At 49.3% G+C, this 18,298-nt stretch overlaps 2 protein-coding genes across 6 annotated transcripts; one reads left to right on the top strand and one right to left on the bottom strand.

Moving 5' to 3' along the window:
- Positions 1 to 792: 792 nt before the first annotated feature.
- LOC148649618 (uncharacterized) lies at positions 793 to 5,529 on the bottom strand. Of its 3 annotated transcripts, XM_088602546.1 has the most exons (6): positions 5,371 to 5,529; positions 5,073 to 5,137; positions 4,071 to 4,130; positions 2,518 to 2,547; positions 1,866 to 2,027; positions 793 to 1,021 (listed from the first exon to the last, which is right to left on the bottom strand). In XM_088602546.1, exons 1-6 carry the CDS (start codon positions 5,508 to 5,510, stop codon positions 930 to 932), a joined length of 549 nt encoding a protein of 182 aa, XP_088458672.1. In that variant the 5' UTR covers positions 5,511 to 5,529; the 3' UTR covers positions 793 to 929. The 3 variants fall into 3 exon arrangements, with proteins under 3 accessions (XP_088458672.1, XP_088458673.1, XP_088458674.1); XM_088602547.1 differs by lacking the exon at positions 5,073 to 5,137 and having other exon boundaries at positions 5,371 to 5,510; XM_088602548.1 differs by lacking the exons at positions 5,073 to 5,137; positions 5,371 to 5,529 and adding an exon at positions 4,942 to 5,048.
- A 2,688-nt stretch (positions 5,530 to 8,217) lies between these two features.
- Positions 8,218 to 12,993, top strand: LOC148649617 (ribonucleoside-diphosphate reductase subunit M2-like). Of its 3 annotated transcripts, none has more exons than XM_088602535.1 (10): positions 8,218 to 8,567; positions 8,679 to 8,753; positions 8,865 to 8,897; positions 9,353 to 9,490; positions 10,247 to 10,363; positions 10,621 to 10,754; positions 10,953 to 11,047; positions 11,174 to 11,307; positions 11,801 to 12,019; positions 12,184 to 12,993. In XM_088602535.1, exons 1-10 carry the CDS (start codon positions 8,481 to 8,483, stop codon positions 12,334 to 12,336), a joined length of 1,185 nt encoding a protein of 394 aa, XP_088458661.1. In that variant the 5' UTR covers positions 8,218 to 8,480; the 3' UTR covers positions 12,337 to 12,993. The 3 variants fall into 3 exon arrangements, with proteins under 3 accessions (XP_088458661.1, XP_088458660.1, XP_088458662.1); XM_088602534.1 differs by having other exon boundaries at positions 9,350 to 9,490; XM_088602536.1 differs by lacking the exon at positions 8,865 to 8,897 and having other exon boundaries at positions 9,350 to 9,490.
- The last annotated feature ends 5,305 nt before the right edge of the window (positions 12,994 to 18,298 follow it).

The following is an 18,298-nucleotide window of genomic DNA, read 5'->3' as shown; positions in this document are numbered from 1 at the left end:
ACTACCTGCTGCTCAGCACCACTGCTCCACCGATATGACCTTCCCACGTCACCCCAGGCACCCGTCTACAGCAGCAGGGGACGCAGGGATCTCCAGACACGTGGGAGTGTGGCAGAAACCGGAGAGAGCTAGCCCTGTTCCCACTGCCCGTTTCCGAGTCAGACATTTTTTTTTTTTAAACAATTCCACTTTGTCCAGATTGGTCCTAAACCACATTTATACTATTGAGCATTAAAAATGTAAAAACAAAATATCAACTGATGAACTCCTATATTCCAGCACTTATCCAAGACAAAAATGCCCTCTTGGCAAGTTCGTTTCACACTAGGCAGTGATGTCTTGGTGCCAGTCGGTATGCAAATACACAGCAGTCCAGAAAGGCTGGAGATGCATGGGATGCCATTCTTTAACCCCTCTGTTTTATATCAAATGACATTCTGCAGTGAAAGCAGTATTCTGAAAATACTGCATGCAATAGCATTCGCACTTACAATGCCAAATCAGTTTTATTGAAGGAGGAAGGAACATTGCCTTTGTACTCATATGTGTATACAATGCATGCTCTTTATGAGTATTTTAGTCTAAATTGAAAGAGAAAACATAATTGATTGTATCTTATAATACGGATTTATGAAGCGCAGATCACAGACCCCAATCCGACATAGTCCTAGAACAGTTTGTCTGTATTAACATGAAGTCCCGGTAAGTCAGTCTATCAGTCCGATTAGGGCTAATCAGGATGTGTGAAAACCAGCCCGAGTAGCTCTGTTAGAAAAGATCAAGTGCCACAAGTACATTTGCAACTTTCTATTTTAATGTTATTTGATTTCCAGTCACAGGATGGCAATTATAAGTAATGGTATTTCTTCAGGATTGTGTGCGATTATTATTTCAGAGAATCCAGCACTGATGTCTGCAAAGCACCCCTTCTATCTGCCAAACAATTTAGTGAGCGCGTATCCGGACACCGAGCCGATTCCACCAATGACAGCAGTGGCAGTACCAGACAGTCCTGCAGCACCTGCAAAACACACACAAGAGTTGAGCCGGTGAGCCAGCTGCAGCCATGCCCCCACAGGAAGGGGAGGGGCCTCTGTGGAGGGCAGGAAGGGGAGGGGCCTCTGTGGAGGGCAGGGAGCAGGTCCTGTCCCAGGGCACATGTTACAGAAAGTCTGCAACTGGAGAATAACACTACAATATCAGGAATACCTGGCCCATTTTTCTCATTCGTTACTGCCAGCTAATTGATCCCAGGATCTCATCCACTCATGTTCCTAAAACTCCCCGGGAACTGTCTTCCAATTAAATTGCTGGGAAGCTGGTTCCAGACCCACAAACCCCTTTTATATAAAAGAGTGCACTGTAGGTTAAATCCTCGATGCATTTTCTAAAACATGCATCTGTGCCCTCAGGCCCACACTATGCTGCTGATCGTGAATGTGATCATTTGAATCTCTTTGTGGACACTTTTCAGGACATTTTGATCCGGCCTCAAGACGCACAAAGAAGACTAAGATGTGTCAACTGGTGAGTGTGTACGCCAGGGATCTCCAGCTCTGGCCTTGGAGCCCTGTGTCTGTACTTTTCCCTAAAGCTACAGCCTTTGCAGTTCTGAGAAGAACTGTTAAATCACGAATAATGGTCAGATTTAGGTCAGCAAGAGCCGAGTGGAAATGTAAACTTGCAGACACCGGGGTTAGGGACCCCCCTCTCAGGCCAGGAAGTACTCCGACTGGCGGGCAGCTCTGTGTTTTGCCCGGATCTGGGCTTTGGTTTCTCTCGGGGGCTGCGTGCAGGATCACGCCGCTCGTTTCCAATGTGCTGAGACAGGAAGGGAGGAAAGGCACAGAACCCGGGCACGCTACCTGCTGACTGAAGCACGGCCACAAGGCTGCCAGAGGCCACGCCCCCGCCGCTCAGCACGGCCGAGACGGACATCATCTTGGCTGCGATGGACCCGGCTGCGATCCCGCCTGCGGTGAAACCCGCTGCCCCAAGAGCCAGGGGAGCCAGGGTGACCAAAGCCACTGGAAGGCACAGAACACCAGCTTTAACAGCGCCCCCTGCTGTCTCCCACAGCACAGCCACTTCCACAACGCACAGACACGAGATCCTGTCGCTCAGCTGTGTTTCAACGTCTCCATTAAGTGGAGTGCATTCACCCGTCCAGAGTGACTGCTTTACTCAATTGTTAGCATCTGTCTACAACCGTAGAGATGTAATCCTGCAGAGCTTCTGCATGCAAAATCACAATGACCTGCCTGACTCTAAAAAACTCTAAAAAAAAGCTTTTCAGATTTTTCGGAGCTGGTCTCTTGGTCTCTGCATCACTCTAATCTTAATCTAGGAGTACAGGTACAGTACAGGTTGCTCTAATGCTTTTACCAGGAGGCCATGTCACCATCATTACCACTGAAGGACTGAAACAACTCTCATCATTATGGACGATTTTAGCCAGTTTGATATAGTTTCCTCTCTCTATATCACTGTAAAATAGGCGCAGTGCACTTCACTTACCTCCACCACCAACTATGGGCAGAACAGTTTCTGAAGAGAAAGAGACAGAAGAAAAGGAAAATGAATTTGTACCAGTAATCTGAGTCTGAAATGCAGGATATGTTCATAGCACTCTAGACTAACTCCATGTGTACCCATTAATCTTTAAATGCATATTTTCATTAACACCATCAAGTTCCCGAGGGCACCAGAGAATTTAATATCTGAAATACGATGGGATCATCACTATCGGGACTCTGCATTCCAAGAACCCCAAGCAACGCAATCGCTACTGTTCCTTTTAGTTCTACTCTCTCAACTGGCAAAACCGACAGGGTTCTTCTTCAGGGTCTGAAGTGGGTTCCCACCCTCACCGGTGTCTCATTGATAAACCTCTGACAAGGCCTCTCGGGCAAAATCCAGCGGGACCACCCCTCAGCTCCATCTCCCTACAGCTGCCCCCTCTCGTTCTTTTTAATCCAGATCCATCTGGGTGCTGCCTCTGCTTGCTTATTGACCTCAGCCACTGGCTCTGTCCTCTGTCCTTCCCAGGGTACTGTCAATTCAATGAGGGCTCCCTGCTTTGTGCCTCTAGACCTCAGGACGATGTCTGGCCGAAGTCTGGTGCTCGTTATCTCCTCTGCCTCTTATGGTCAGCCCACACTTCCTTGTCGTTCACTGTTGCAAGGTGCCCTTGGCCTACGCTGCCTTTCTGAAGTGGGTGAAGCAAGGGCTCTGGTTTCCTCTCTGCCGTCTCTAGTCCAGTTACCGGCTGTGTCAGTATGTGGCCATGTTGCAGCTTCAGAGCCAGGACAGGGAAAACAGACCCGGACCACAGCAAGTGGTAGGTCTTGGAGGGTCTCTCTTATCGTGCAAATCCGGCCACAACAATCACTTGCACAGGGAAATGGTTAAAAACAGACAATCATCCTTTTAAGAATGTTAACGTCTTTGTAGGGGTTTATTGCTAGTGTTGGAGTGTGTACTCATTGTAAGATGTGTTGTATACAGCGTTATTTGTTCAAATGAAATCTGCTCATGTCGCCGCCTGACTCTCCCCTCTGACAGACCTGCTCGGCAGGAGGAGAGAGCACGTGCTCCGGGCTGGCTGGCCTGCTGCCCTCGCACGGGGGGCTTGGTCAATGTGGGCAGAGCACAAACTGAGCAAAGCAGAAGTTTGACCCGTTGCTCTCCCATGTAGCCAGGTCAGTGGTCTCTCACTTACACCTTCCACGTGTCCAGCTACCCTGCTTCTTCACTGCCTGCTGCACCCTGCCAGCTCTCCTCCTCAGCCTGCCTAACCTCCCTCCGCACCACTGCGTTCACCCGGTGCTTGTTTTGGGCCAGGAATTCAGAAAACTACGTCAGACATTAAAAACAGATAGTAGTTCAGCAGCTATCTGCGTCAGCATGCGTAGGCTGCAAAGGAACCAGTAAAGGTTTATTCCCGGGTGTGACATCCTCCTGAAGAAGGCTCCACAGCCGAAACGTTGTGTTTCTTTTCTCCTCTTTTCAGCAGGGAATACACCTCTACTGGGTCCGTTAAAAACAGATGTTACTGAGCTTTCTCTTACTGGGAATTGTCATCGCACGGTGTTCTTCTGTGCTCTTGGCTTCAGGAGACCCAGGATCAGCTGCAATGAAAAAAAAGATAAACGGCCCGACTGATTATGAATGTAGCAGACATGCCTCTCGAACTACCGCCAGAGGCGAGGCAGTTAATTAGGCTGTCAGTAAATTAACAAGCGACTGACTGCAGCAAAGTCGATGAGAACAGCGCCTCAGCTTGATGTCTCTTCTGAAGTGCAGAGGGCCAGCAGGTTTTGAGACTGGCTCTCTGCATGGCACTGAGCGCGAACGGGGGCTCGAACCCAGGACCTCTGCGCAAGAGGTCAGCACAGGGGGCACGTGTTCCTGTACTGAAACCCCACCTACCACCCCACGCAATCTCATGAGCCATGATGGTGACTTTGGCAGGAGGAGCCCCGAAAAAACTACAATAAGTGAATACACACAGAGCCAAGTCCAGGACTCGCGGCATACAGAGATCAGAGGCAGTGGGGGAAGGGGGGGGACAGGGCAGAGAAGCACAGAAACCAAGCTGCCCAGCCCTGAGCCTGGCATCACTGCGCATGCCCCGTTATGAGGAACACTGCACGGACCTTTGTGCAAATACAATCCACATACATAAAAAGCAAAAAAAAAAATGAATAATGTTAAACCTGTTTCAAACGCATAGCCCTGTCAGCCCTGTCAAAAAAAAAAACATTTGAAACTGCCCACATTCAGTACAGAGAAAGAGGAAGCAGAGGAGACGAAGGAGGCGAACCCTTCGGGAAAGTCTCGCTTCTTCACTGAACTGATGAGCTTCCTGTCGGTGTCAGAAACTAGAGGAAGCGGCAATCGCCAGAGCAGGACAGGCGACAGAAGAGCCATTTACCCTACCCGAGTCCCTGTCCTCTCTTTCAGATCTGTCGGCCCGGAGGGCGTTTCAGTTTCGTCTTCCTTATCCGAGTCTGAAGAACTGCAATCCTCAGAATCCAGCTGAGTCATATTATCGAGTTTCGGGGGCCTACCTGCTCTCGAAGGAAAACAAGCCCCGTTCAAGAGGACTGCAGACCGGACCACGAATCCTAATTCCCTGGGAAAGGAATAGGAAGGACAATCGTCCACAAAATCTATACCTGAATATGACAAGGCTTCCTGTCTTAAAATCTGTTCATAATGCAGTTTCTGCTTAACGCGAAGTACTACAGATAAAATATTTCGCGGCGCAGTGTGCCCTGAAATGAAAATGAGAAAATCCGTGCGGTGAAACACCAGGATATTTTTACTTTCCACTTGCTTTAGAGGACTAAATTACAGACTACATACCAAACTCCCGATCTCTCTCGAGCTTGCCTCTCCTTCCCAGGCCGCCCAGGAAATTTGAGATTCAGTTCTGTGATCAGACCTGCGGGGTGGGTGGGGTTTCCGCAGAAACGTAAACGAAACCAGAACGTCTTACAGTTCATTATACCAATGCGTACGTGCCCCGTTCCTTATCAGTTTAACCAGGGTCTCGCCTCTGCCAGGTAACAGACACGGAATTATCTGCCCCCTGATAATATTGTAGCGCCCTCGCCTGGCGTTGTGCGCGGGGAGGGGCAGGACGGGAGTCGAGGTGGCCAGAGGGCACTAGGAGAGCCACTGGCCAATGCAGCTGACCCATTGCGCCTCCTTTTGCACCCCTTTTATACATGTACGCAATTACCACCGTATACTGTACCTGTGTAACTACCCGAATTGACTCCTACAACCCCACCTACCACCCCAGTGTGTTGTAGCGTGTTTGTCTCTCTCTCCCCTCTGTTGCGGTTGCCGGAGGCGTGACGTGTTTGACAGGACCTGGGCCGTGGTGCACAGTGGGGAAACATGGGGGTGTTCAGAGGCACCGAGGTCCCAGTCAAGGCAGCAGGTAGCCTGGCCCTGTCCATCACCCGAGAGAACTGTTACCTCAGAGATCAGTGGAGAGAAGGGAGGGAGGGAGCAGAGAACATGTGGAAAATAGAGGGCGTAGGACTGTACCTCAAGAATCTGTGATAAACGTTATCATGTAAAAGAAAAGAACGGGATTTGCACCCGAACACGATAAATTGTTGCTATGTCATTGTTACTTTGTCATGAGATGTGTTCATATATATACTGTTTTGAGTATGTATATATATATTAATGTAAAACTTCCTATTTTGTGATTCTCTGTATTTATTTGTGAAAAGAAAATAAACTTCTTAAATTTCGAATCGGTTCATAAAGCGCCGTGTTCTCAGTTAATTAACAAGTGCCTGGATTTCTGTCTCCCTCCTCGCCGAAACCGTCGCGTTACAATATGCTAGCTTTGTTAGCCTCAAACTGATTGATTACAAAGACGTAGCTTTTTCTAGCAACGGTAGGAACAGGGGTTCGTTTCTAGAAATGTTTTTGGACCGGTATCGTGACATTGTTGAGATGTTCTTTTGTATGAAAAAATACTTTAAGTATTTAGTATAAGTTTTTTTATGATGAAAGAAACGTGGGGATGTAAATCTTGAATCTCAGAGTATGCTGGGTTCTAGAAATTATTTCGTCTCAATCCGACCAATACACAGTTAATATAAAAAAGACAAAATAATTAAGGACTACAGTACATTTGTCGGTGTTAAAGTGGGCAGCTGCGTCAGCATGCGCAGGCTGCAAAGGAACAAGTAAAGGTTTATTCCCTGCTGAAAAGAGAAGAAAGGAAACACAACGTTTCGGCTGTGGAGCCTTTTTCGGCTGTGCATGTACACTACATCTGTATATGTGCTCGCATTAATCTCCCTCCTCTGCCAAATGCAAAGGGCTTTGTTGGGAACACCTATAAATGAGTGTTGCCAAAGTAATAACAATTTGCAGCACACCACCACCAACAACAACAGTCTCTCTGCGTCCACTTTAAAAGTTTCGAAAAGCACGAAAGTTTTAAAAGCACGAAATCGCGTTCTTCGTTGTTGTTGTTTTTTTTTTAGTTGAAAACGACCCGAACTCCAGTCTTTTTCATTACGGGTCCTGCAGACGACAACCCCCGGCCCTGCAAGGTTATAAAACAGCGCGTTGTTCAGCCTCATTCCTGCCCCCCCAGTCCCACGTCTGAAAGGGGGGCAGTGGAGCAGACGTCCCGTGGGCGGGGAGAAGGAGCAGATGGTCTTTGGAGGGAAACCCGGAGCTTTTGTGAACTTTTACAAAGTAATGGGGGGCAGCTGGGAAGAGATGGCTGTGGACAATAAAGTAATAACCGAAGAGAATGTGTAAAAACTGTTTTTTGTCTGTTTGTTTCTGTATTCCGTCCTTTTTAATGTCGCGGTTTTTGCTCACCTGATCGGCTAGCAAAGATTAAAAATGAGTTGAAAAGGACGGGGTATATCTTATTAATACAAGCCAAAAGCAAAACGTCGTTTCTCGTAACCAGAATCACACGATGAGTCGCTATGACTCCGGTTCATCAATCTGGCTTTATAAATGTGACTATTTGGCGGCAGGCTGTCGATATGTGTAATTCAGTAGCATATTTCACATGACAAATAAGGTGTGTGGGCATCCCTTTAATTACACACTCCTGTAAATATGATAAATGTGCGTTTATATCACTTATATAACCTAGATCCAAGATTACATTTATTTCATTCATGCAGTCTTTACACTTACTTGATTAATAAATTAAACTATTTTATAGTGGCTCGTTTTAAAATAGCGAATTATATCGGTAAATATAGCGTATTAGTGGCTTATACTTTCTTAAATCATATTTAAATAATAGAAATTCCGTTTATGCTCCCGCCAGTTTTCCAAAAAAGCCGAAGAAATTTAAATCCCCCCGTCTGTCTTAAGCGTTGAATATTCACGAAATATTTAAGGTGGCTCTGTAGTCTGGCCGCATTTCCGCAAGAGTATAAAGTGGTGCTTAAAATGTTTTGGCCTTTTTAGTAACTCCAGGAGCTTAATTATTTTATCGTGGTTTTCATTTATTTTATATGAATGTTTTATGACAGTAAATTCAAACGTTTTAAAAACTTTACACGCTTTATCATGAAGGACTGGTCAGTGCTGCCTTAAAAGGTTGGACCTTCCGGAGGGGCGCCGCACGCCGCCAAAGTGACGTCTCCCTCGCTGATTGGCTGAAGGAGTTAAGCGCGCTAAAGACAAAACTTCATAAACTGCAAATTCCGCCTAAAAAACTCACTTTGTAGCGGCTTTCTTCTCTGCGCTGAAGCCTGTTCTTGGCTAGATTTTTTTAATTCGTCTTTTCCTTATTTTATCCACGCTTTCTTTCTTTTTTTAATAGCTTCACTCTCCTGCAGGCTTTTTTTTTGTAAAAAAATAAATAAGTTGCACTTCATAGTTCCGAGTTTTGAAACCGCCGCGTCTTAGATTTTAAATCGATATTTTTTGCTTGCCTTTTTTAAAAAAAAAATCGGACAAAGATAACCATGCTCTCCGCTTATAGTACAGCTACCCGCACTCCACTGGCCCCCAAGAATGAAAATGCGGCACAACGTATGAACGATGAAAACACGGTAAGAGTTTGTGTGTAGTATGAACACTGACGTCTTTCTACATTCTGTATGCAACTTGTATTTTATTGCACTCGAGATGCTGATTGCTGTGGGTGTTGCATGTCTTTACAGCCGCCTTCCTTGAGCGAAACCAGGGTACTGGCTTCCAAAGCCGCCCGCAGGATTTTAGCCGAAGTAAACGAAGCGGTAAGAAATACGTCTCCGGCGTCTGCGAACCCGCAGTACAAATTGCTCGTGTGCGACGAAGCCTTGCGTTGGGCCACGGTCCGTAACGAGCTGTCCCGTCTTGTGTTGCAGAAACCGGGGGTCGAATCGGGAACGGCAGAGGAGGTAGGTGGGCCTGAGCGCATTTCGATTATTTCCCCGTTCATCTCGGCTGCAGACAAACTGACGGCGATCCAAAGCAAAAAATAATAATAATAATAATAATTTAAAAAAAAAGGTTGCACCGAAGTAGATTTCGGATCCTTTGTATAGTTGTTCTTGCCGGAGTCGTCCTGTCCTTTGTCTGCAATGAGGCGGGACTGTGTTGCGCGCCTCGGCTCGGAGCGCACTTGGACTCAGCAATTTTCATGACTCAATTTTCTTTCATTACTGCGACATTCATTCAGGGGTCCCTACAGCCCTTTCGACGACCCCCCTTTGAGTTAATTCGCGCGTTGACCGCCCCAGCCGGGCTGTAATCCGATACCCCCCCTCTCTTGTTTTGAGAAGGGGAGGGGGAGAGAGAGACCGTCTCTCCGCCGTTGTGCACGGGTCTGACCCCGGTCCCGTCCCCGCAGCAGCAGCAGCAGCTGGAGAGGCTGCAGGACGAGCCCCTGCTCAGGGAGAACCCGCGGCGCTTCGTCATCTTCCCCATCCAGTACCACGACATCTGGCAGATGTACAAGAAGGCGGAGGCCTCCTTCTGGACGGCGGAAGAGGTACCGGCTTCTTTATAAGATGGCTTTGTTATTGAGAGAGGGGCTCCCTGCTCCTCGGGGTGGGATAGGAGATCACCCACCGGGCTGCCAGCTCTGTTGAGCTCCCTTCTAGGAGTCCCTGGCAGGCGGGGATGACAATCTTTCCCCCTTCCGTTACGGTGCTTGTTCCTATCATCCACACATGAAACGATTCATCTGTAAGGACAAAAGATGCAGCGTGTGTGTGCGCTGTCTGGGGGGGGGGTCCGCGGTGCGGCGGTAAAGAAAATGACATTACTCTGATCCCGAAAACACAGTAAACACGCCGAGAGACCTCCCTAAACCCGTTCCGCTGTAAACAACAGGCTCTTTTTCAGCCATGTGGCGAGAAGCGGAGGCGCAACCCAACACGCAGGAGCTGCCGGTATCTGTAGTTATCCTGGAAAGTTTTGCAGAGGGGGGGGGAGATATTGAATCCGATACAACGCCTGTCTCCGATTACAAGAGAAACAAACACGAACTGCTTTTTTTGTTAAGTAATGTAGTTCATAATCTAGTCCTGCCACTACAATAAACGCCTGATTGAAATGTGAACACTACCAACACCTTAAAATTTCATCTTACAGTAAGTATGTTCCAGCTTTATCTATGAACATGCAGTACATGGGAGGAGCATTGTGAGGGTGCCCATGTTCCTGGAATACTGTAATCCCCAGCACCTGGGGTGATTTGGTCTTCCTTCACGTGTGATTCATTTCCCTGTTTGTGCTTCTGCAGGTCGACCTGTCCAAAGACCTGCAGCACTGGGAGAGCCTGAAGCAGGAAGAGAAGTACTTCATCTCGCATGTCCTGGCCTTCTTTGCGGCGAGCGACGGCATTGTTAATGAGAATCTGGTGGGTGCAATTCTCGCCGTGAACCTCTAGAGGGCAGTAGAGTCCCACAGGCTAGAGCCGGGCTTGCAAGGTAGTGTAGGGCGTTCGGCCTTTCTTGCATCCCCATGAGGCTGGCTTTCGGTCCTGGAAGGGTTTTAAATACCCGAATCGCGTTCCCAATCTTCGCGGTCCTGCTTGCCATTGGAAGCGGGCCTTTACGCGTTTCTGGCTGGATGCGTGTGTGCTCGTCTCTAATGAGATTCCCCCGCTGTGCTCAGGTGGAGAGGTTCAGTCAGGAGGTCCAGGTGACGGAGGCACGCTGTTTCTACGGGTTCCAGATCGCCATGGAGAACATCCACTCGGAGATGTACAGCCTGCTCATCGACACGTACATCAAGGACCCCACGGAGAGGTATGGCTGGGGCCCCACTGAGGGAATGGAGATAATTCTTTATCCTGACATAGAGATGTTCTGCTCATTGGTGTGGCTTTGATTGGGCCGCTGGGGAGGTACCGAAGGGTGCTGCGATGTCGGTCCTGCTGCAGGCCCTCTGGGAAGGAGCGGGTGGCCCTGTAACCCAGGCTGCTCTCTCTCTCTCGGCCTCTGCAGGGAGTTCCTGTTCAACGCTGTCGAGACCCTGCCCTGCGTGCGGAAGAAGGCGGACTGGGCGATGCGCTGGATTGCCGATCGCCACGCCACTTTCGGTGAGCGCGCTCGGCTGTTCTCCTGCCGGCTCCGCTGTCCGCCAGAGATCTGGGCCCCTGCCCACTCCCCCGACTCCGGGGGGCCCCGAGACGGGCGTCGCGCTAACTGGTCGGTCCTTCCCGCAGGGGAGCGTGTGGTGGCGTTCGCCGCCGTCGAGGGGATCTTCTTCTCGGGGTCCTTCGCCTCCATCTTCTGGCTGAAGAAGCGGGGGCTCATGCCCGGGCTGACCTTCTCCAACGAGCTCATCAGCCGCGACGAGGTGAGGGGGCGCCGGCCTGGCGGGCTCCAGACACGGGCGCTGGGCGCTCTCCTGGGTCGCAGGCTCGTTCTGGGCCGGAGGGGTGCGAGGGGCCAGTCCTCCCCCTGGGGTGCCAACAGGGCGGCTAGTTTCAAGACGCTCGAGCCCCTGCTGCTGTACCTGGAGAGAGCTGCCCCAGCCATGCTGGTCAGTCCTGTGGTGGACTGGTGGACTGGTCCATCCAGGGCGTCCCTCTGGATTGAGCAGTCCGTGCACACCAGTTAAGGCCTGGACTGATGGGCTGCTGCAGCCTGAATACAGAACTACCTGTTCCAAGCCCCACTTGTACTTATCCAAGTCCAGTTATCTCCCGGGGGCTTGGCTACTGGTTTCAAGCGCTCCTTCTTGGTGCGCACAGCATCCACCACAGATCTGAGAGCTCCGCTTCCTGAAGGTTTGCTGGCGCCCTGCCCATGGCTCACACGGTGTGTTTGTGTGTGTGTTTGCTTCCCAGGGGCTGCACTGTGACTTCGCCTGCCTGATGTTCCGCCACCTGGTGCACAAGCCCTCGGAGGCGCGCGTGAAGCAGGTGGTCGCGGACGCCGTGGCCATCGAGCAGGAGTTCCTGACGCAGGCGCTGCCCGTCAACCTCATCGGCATGAACTGCGAGCTGATGAAGCGCTACATCGAGTTCGTGGCAGACCGACTGCTGCTGGAGCTGGGCTTCAGCAAGGTGAGAGCTCGCTTCGTCGCGATGGAGGAACCCCAGCATTCGGGGGGGGCAGTTCTAGTGAAAACCGCCAAAAAATGCTTCCCCATTTGTCATGAGTGTTTTTTTTGGGGATCCTAAAGCGTGTTGAATTTTCTCTTGAGCGACCTGTCGGCCCTGTGTTGCAGCTGTTCAAAGTGGAGAACCCGTTCGACTTCATGGAGAACATCTCTCTAGAGGGGAAGACCAACTTCTTCGAGAAGCGCGTGGGAGAGTACCAGAAGATGGGGGTCATGTCCAAGACCGTGGACAACACTTTCACTCTGGATGCTGACTTTTAACGATGGCCGTGCTGCATCCTCAGTCGTGGTGCATGCTCGCTCTTCCTGGTGCTGGTCTAACATTGCATCGCGACCTCATTCCTCAAGTCCTCATCTTCGAAATATATCAGCCTTGACTTGGCATGCTTTGAGATATGAGAACTTCAGAGAACAGCTGTAGACCTCAAACTTGAATTTCGGATGGGGTGAAGCACTCATCTGCTGTCACAGCTCAGAACATTTAGGTGTTCACAGACCCTAGTGAAGCAAGGGTTCTAGGCATCTAGTAATTTCTTTTAGTATGGAAAAACCTGGTTTACATGTAATAGCCTCATGTATATAGTAAGTTCAGGTAGAAGGAATTTCTTTCAATATATAGGAGTGTTTACAGTGTCCTACAATAGTTATTTTTGTGTTGATTTTATAATGCAGATCTTTGACTGTTGCTCCACACTAAATCCCCAAGTGGGATTTTAAATGCAGGGTCCCCACCCTCTTCCACAGTAAGCTCTCTGCCATTGTGGGATAAATCTCATTAAGGGCTATCCCAGAGAGTTTTATTTTAATATGTTCAACTACACTTGAAAAGGCTTGTATATATTTGTGAATTTTGTAGCTATGAATTGCTTTGTAAAGAATATATTTATGAAGAACTGATTAAATGCGGTTAAACTGCCACTATTGTGTTGCGCTTGATTGTTGCGGCGCATGCGTCCTCTGTGTGGTGCAGCCGCTCATTTTAAAGTGGCAGAGCTGTGCAAGGGCTCTCTGCTGCCCTGTCAGCTCTGCAGTGTGTTCGCTGTCCGTGCCGTGACATTGTGGAGGGGGAAGTTTTCCCCCAGGTGAGGCGAGGGTGCCAGCTGCTCTATAATTAGAGCCGCCTGCCCTTCACTGTTTACAGGAAAAGAAAGGAGAGCAGATTTGCAATCTGTTCTGGCTGTGGTCATACAGGAGAGGTGTTGGCTGTTCGGGCTCCAAGGCTTCGCACAGTTGATTTTATGGGCTTTAACAGGAGTGAAACGCAGTCCTGCTTCCTCAGTTCTGCTGAAATGGAGGGGATGTAAACTCATAGGGTTCACATCTTGATGAAATGTTAAGTGTTAAAACTGTTTCAGACAAAGGGCTTTCTAAATCCCATTTGTCCAAAGGTATAAAGAGGGTCCTGGCATGTCCTTAGGGTTGCTCAGAAAGGTTGTGACATTCTGTGTGAGACATGGGTGATTCTTTATGTTCAGTTTGGACTTCATTTTTGTTTTTTCAAAACTTCACATAAGGAAACTTTTATGTTAACTCCAGGAACATTTTTAACTTTTCTTACAATTTGGTATTTTTTGGCATGAGGTTTAGAAATGCTTCCTCTCCCTTTGTGTCAAGACAACCCTTTAAAGAGACAATACTATTGTTTCTCTGAGCTGGGGAAGTAAACTGCAGTACAGCACTTATGTTTTGGGGAAGGAGGGGATATAGACAAGTATTCACCATTAGAGTACAGAGGCAGGCCTGGTCATGAGCCCAAAGCACTGCCGGTCTTTAGTTTTATTATCCTACCAGCAGGTGGAGACAGTGCCACATTTCCATATTTAGAGGCAAACGGGTTATTTCTGCCCTTGAAGGGACTTGATCATTCTTAGCTCCATCCCACTGCTGTAGCTAAAAACAGTCCATGCAGCTGCAGTTGTTTTTGCTGAAGGCTGTTGCAGAAGTTGTCCCTTAACATGGATGGAGAGCGAGCGACTGTACAAGCACAGATAAGTGGCTCAGGGGCAGAGCTGTGATCTGGCACGCAACCGCTTGAGAGAAACTGGCTTTGTTTCTGGCATCAGCATGGCTGAAGACCTTCCAATTGATTGGCAGGCGCAATCAGTACAGCACAATACAGGCTCTCAGTCACTAGGGGCCCCCCGCCTGGTCTTAACTCTATCCCTGCAAAGGCTGGCTGGCTCCCCTACAGCTGGAGCTGGGAGGCGAGAGGCTGCTTGGGTTTCCTCTGTGAGCTGTCAGGCTGTCGAGGGGCAGGCTCGGCGCTCGTTGCGCGGGCCTGTTTCGTTCAGTCCCCAGGCAGGCGCGGTGTTCACCGGTGACAGCACCACAGAGGCTGGGCTTCGGGAGCGCAGGCCCTGCGCTCACACATGGCTGCAAACAAGCAGGAGGAGATGCGGCGCCAGCAGCAGCTGGAACCGGCTTCCAGAACCTCTTCTGCTTTGCCCCCCCCCGCCTCTCTCGGGAGGCCTGGTTCCCTCGTTGCGATTTCCACCCAAGGTGCCCAGAAAAGGCACAGCAGAATCCGAGAGCTTGGAAGTATAGCAGCACATGGCGGTGGTGTGACACTGGGTGACATCCTGCTGAATTAAATACTGAATAAATAAATAAAATACTGAATTAAAGAGCACACTCCCAAGTTTCCTAGGGCAGCAGGATAGTTGGGGCGCAGTGCCCCCGTCTGGAGGCACATAGTGAACTCAGCCTTAGGCTCAACTTCTGTGAGGTGCTGCCCCAACACCAGGTACCCCGATTCCCCCACTGGCCAGGTGTACAGGCAGGGCTGGCAAGAGTAGTCCAGCCATCAGCAGCTGTCTAACTGCCAATGAGCCCCTCAGCCCTGCAGGCCATGAGAACTGCGCTGCGGTTGTTCGAAGTTATGCACACTGATCGCCATCACAAATCTGAGAGCCGGCCCGAGCCACAGCCCGCCCTCCGATCGGTCGGCTCAAGCAGGCTAATGGAAACCTCTCATCAGCGTCATTTTGGGATTTTAATTGGCGGGATGCCACTGATATCTCTGGTGTTTATCTCGCTTTTAAATCAGCGGCAGCCGACAGGTCGATGGGATCAATCCGCACGGCGGTGATGTGATGCTAATTGCTGTGCCGATGCCACGCGATTACAGTAATAATAAAAAATGATACATTGTCCACGTCTGCGGGCTGATTTATTAAAGACAACTAGAGGCCTGCCTGCTCTCGGAGGCTCGAGCGTTCCTCAGCACGAAGGGCCAGGGGCCTATTGAGATAAAACTGCCCTTAAATCAGGCTGATTTCCATATATATTGTGCCGGAGAGACCGGAGTGGCAGCTGAAGTGCTCTCGTTCATTACCGGCGGCCGGGCCTGGCGGAGAGCTCCCGAGAGCCGGGCTGGTTTCACATTTGGGCCTGAAAGCTGTCGGGCTCGGCGAGATAGAAAAGGTCTCCCGCCAGACCGCCGTCGCAGCAGCTGACATTTCGCCTTCATCGAAGGGGGGCCGATTTGCCCTGACATTAAGAGCGGCGATGGCTTCTCCGGTCTGTCCCGGAAAGCAGCAGACTAATCCGCCGCAGCGGAGAGGGTGCAGACCCTCACAGGCAGTCCCCTCCTGTTAAAACGAGCGGCGCTGACACAGAGATCACCCAGTCGCAACCACATACCGGGCGCCGGGCCTGTGTCTGGCAGCTCCGTGCACCTAAGAGGCTTACTTGCCATTCTTCTGGCAGTCTGATGGTGTTTAGGAAGCTTGCCCCCCAGCTCAGCAGAACACGTGAAAGGTTCCAAACAAGAGGAAGCCATTCGCTCCATCCAGCTTGTTTGGGTGATCCAAGGATCTCTTCCAGCCTGCTGCCCTCAGCCACACTCCAACCCGAGTGTGAATCCAGCTCTCTTTGCATGGTGCATGGGGGAGGCTGTGATTTTCTGTTTCTCGTGGCCAGGCTATAATTACCTCAGCCGAAGCAGGTTAATGCTAAGGCACATCTGTAATCCTGCATACAAATCAATAAACCATTAAAAAACTGATGTGGGCTGTTGCCTGTGTCTCCTGAAATCTCTGTGCTTCGCTGTCATCCAATATCTTCTCCTCAACTTTCAAACTACTAAATTATGACTGGACAGCCTAAAAGCATCAAGGTCGGACAAGGCAGGCTGTTTTTTTTTAATATCGTACACCAGACGAGAGGGCCATTTTGTAGTGTTGTCATGGAAACGGGGTCATGAATATTTGATTGGAGAGTGTGCTGTGCTGTACCACAGACGCATCTGGGATCTCCAGGATGAAGCGATCGCTCTGCGCCTGTGGCACATTCCTTTACACGTCTTAGAATTGGCTTGGTCACCATCTGTTACTGGCCTTGCCCTTTTTAGCGGTCAGACAAGCCCCCAGGTAACTCGATTCTAAAGGCAGCACAGTCTTGCGATTTCCAGCGAGGCGATAATGCTTGATTTTGTAATAGAAATTGTCTGTTGCGGTTTACCAGCAAGTGACGAAATACCCAATTACAGTCCTGGCCCAATAGTGGATCACCTCATGGAAACTCCAGCTTTACAGCTGTATTACTTGTGATCACCTCAGCCTTGTCCTACATTTATGACACCTTTCAGATTTCTAAGACCTCTGAGGCAAAATGGTCACTTAATTGGGAATGAAGTTGAGGATGAATTGCAGAAGTAACACTGGTTGCGAAAGGAAAGAGCCAACACCAGGGCTGTATGCGAGATCGGGCTAACTGAAGACTGCAGGCAACCTGAAACTGACCATGTTCGGCCAAGCTGCCATGTTGTGTAAAGACAGTCTGTTGTCTTCAGCATCCTCCGGGACAGGACCGGTTTGTTTCAGACACCTGGGTCTGTGGCACCCAGGCCTCTTCAGAGACAGGATGGGCTCAGGAGATGACGATAGCTTTGCAGGTCAAGCGCTGGGTCTACTTCACCTTTCGAGAGCAAACAGGAAACTGGCACACGGGCCTCAGAATAAAAACAGACACACTTCGCTTTGCAGATTCCTTGTTTGTGTTTTTAGATGTTGCCGCAATTGTTGTCTGAGTGTTTGCAGCTGGAGATGACATCCGGGGTGGGGTTTCTCTCTCTTCATTTTTTTGTTGTTGAAAACGAGTACTTTCCTCTTGTCCTTTCCTTGCCTCACGAGGCAGGGTTTTCGCGCTAAGCTTGAAATGCCAGGTTGTGTCAAAGGGGCTGTGAGACAACAACAGAATTCTCTCCAACAATTCGGTTACAGTTCCAGGATGAAACGCAGTTCAGGAGGGGTTCTTTGCTGGATGAACATGCAGTTGTAGGCCAGATGACTTATTTTTCTCTTCTCTAGCTACTGAATTAATTCAGCTAGAGGCACTTGAGCTACACGAAGCAGAACAGAGCATGTTTGGATTAAGACTCCCTGAAAGGACTGACATTAGCCCTCAGCCAAGAGATACCAGTATTACTTGAGGGTGGTGTTGTCTCTTCTGTCTAATTTTAACACACTGCGTTGTACATGTCTGATATGAGGACATAGAGTTAAATCAGCACTCTGTTTCTTCCGTATTCCAGTGCTGGTGTATTGCGGTCAAGCACACGACCGCAATGTAATTATTTGCAGTCGTGTTCAACGAGTCAACAGCAGGAGTAAGGCAATGCTGACAAGCAGCAAACATAGAACAACAGAAAAATAATTACTAGAGGCAACAGACAGTTGTGACACATTGCTGCAGCTCACGGTACAGTCTTTCACTGGGGTGCACGTTTTCATAGGTTGTACTCCAGGGAATTCTAATGGCTTTTGAATAAGTGTATCACAGTTCTGGCTCACTCCTTTTGTTTTAATGTGTAGGAAGTAGGAAGTAACCTACGCATCCCCACATAAATTAGATTTCCAGTTCAATGATTTGTAGAGGAAGGAAGGCTTATAGTCGTCCAGGAATCCTGATTTGAAGAACATCTTTTCCCTATTTTTCGGTCTTCAAAGCTTTTCTTAAAGATGTTTTTGTGTCCAAGACATGCGGATAGAGAACCTGATCAGAACCTCTGCAGACGAGGGGGGTGGGCAGTCTCCATGGTAACAGTTAGAGCTGGGTCCCTGGGAGGGAGGGGGGGGGATCCTTTGCTCATTTTATAGTGTTTATCAGATCGGAAACACCTTGGCATGGTTCCCATGGTAACCAAAGTGCAATCGGCCCCTAGGAGCGCAAATCGGGAACTTAATGGAATTTCTGTCAACAAGTCAAGGCCAATTAAAAACAA

The sequence above is a fragment of the Lepisosteus platostomus genome, chromosome 13, assembly GCF_059453375.1.
Source record: "Lepisosteus platostomus isolate fLepPlt1 chromosome 13, fLepPlt1.hap1, whole genome shotgun sequence".
Classification (NCBI taxonomy): Eukaryota; Metazoa; Chordata; class Actinopteri; order Semionotiformes; family Lepisosteidae; genus Lepisosteus; species Lepisosteus platostomus.
Note: the sequence above shows the minus strand (reverse complement) of the source record. Positions and strands in the feature narration are given on the sequence as shown.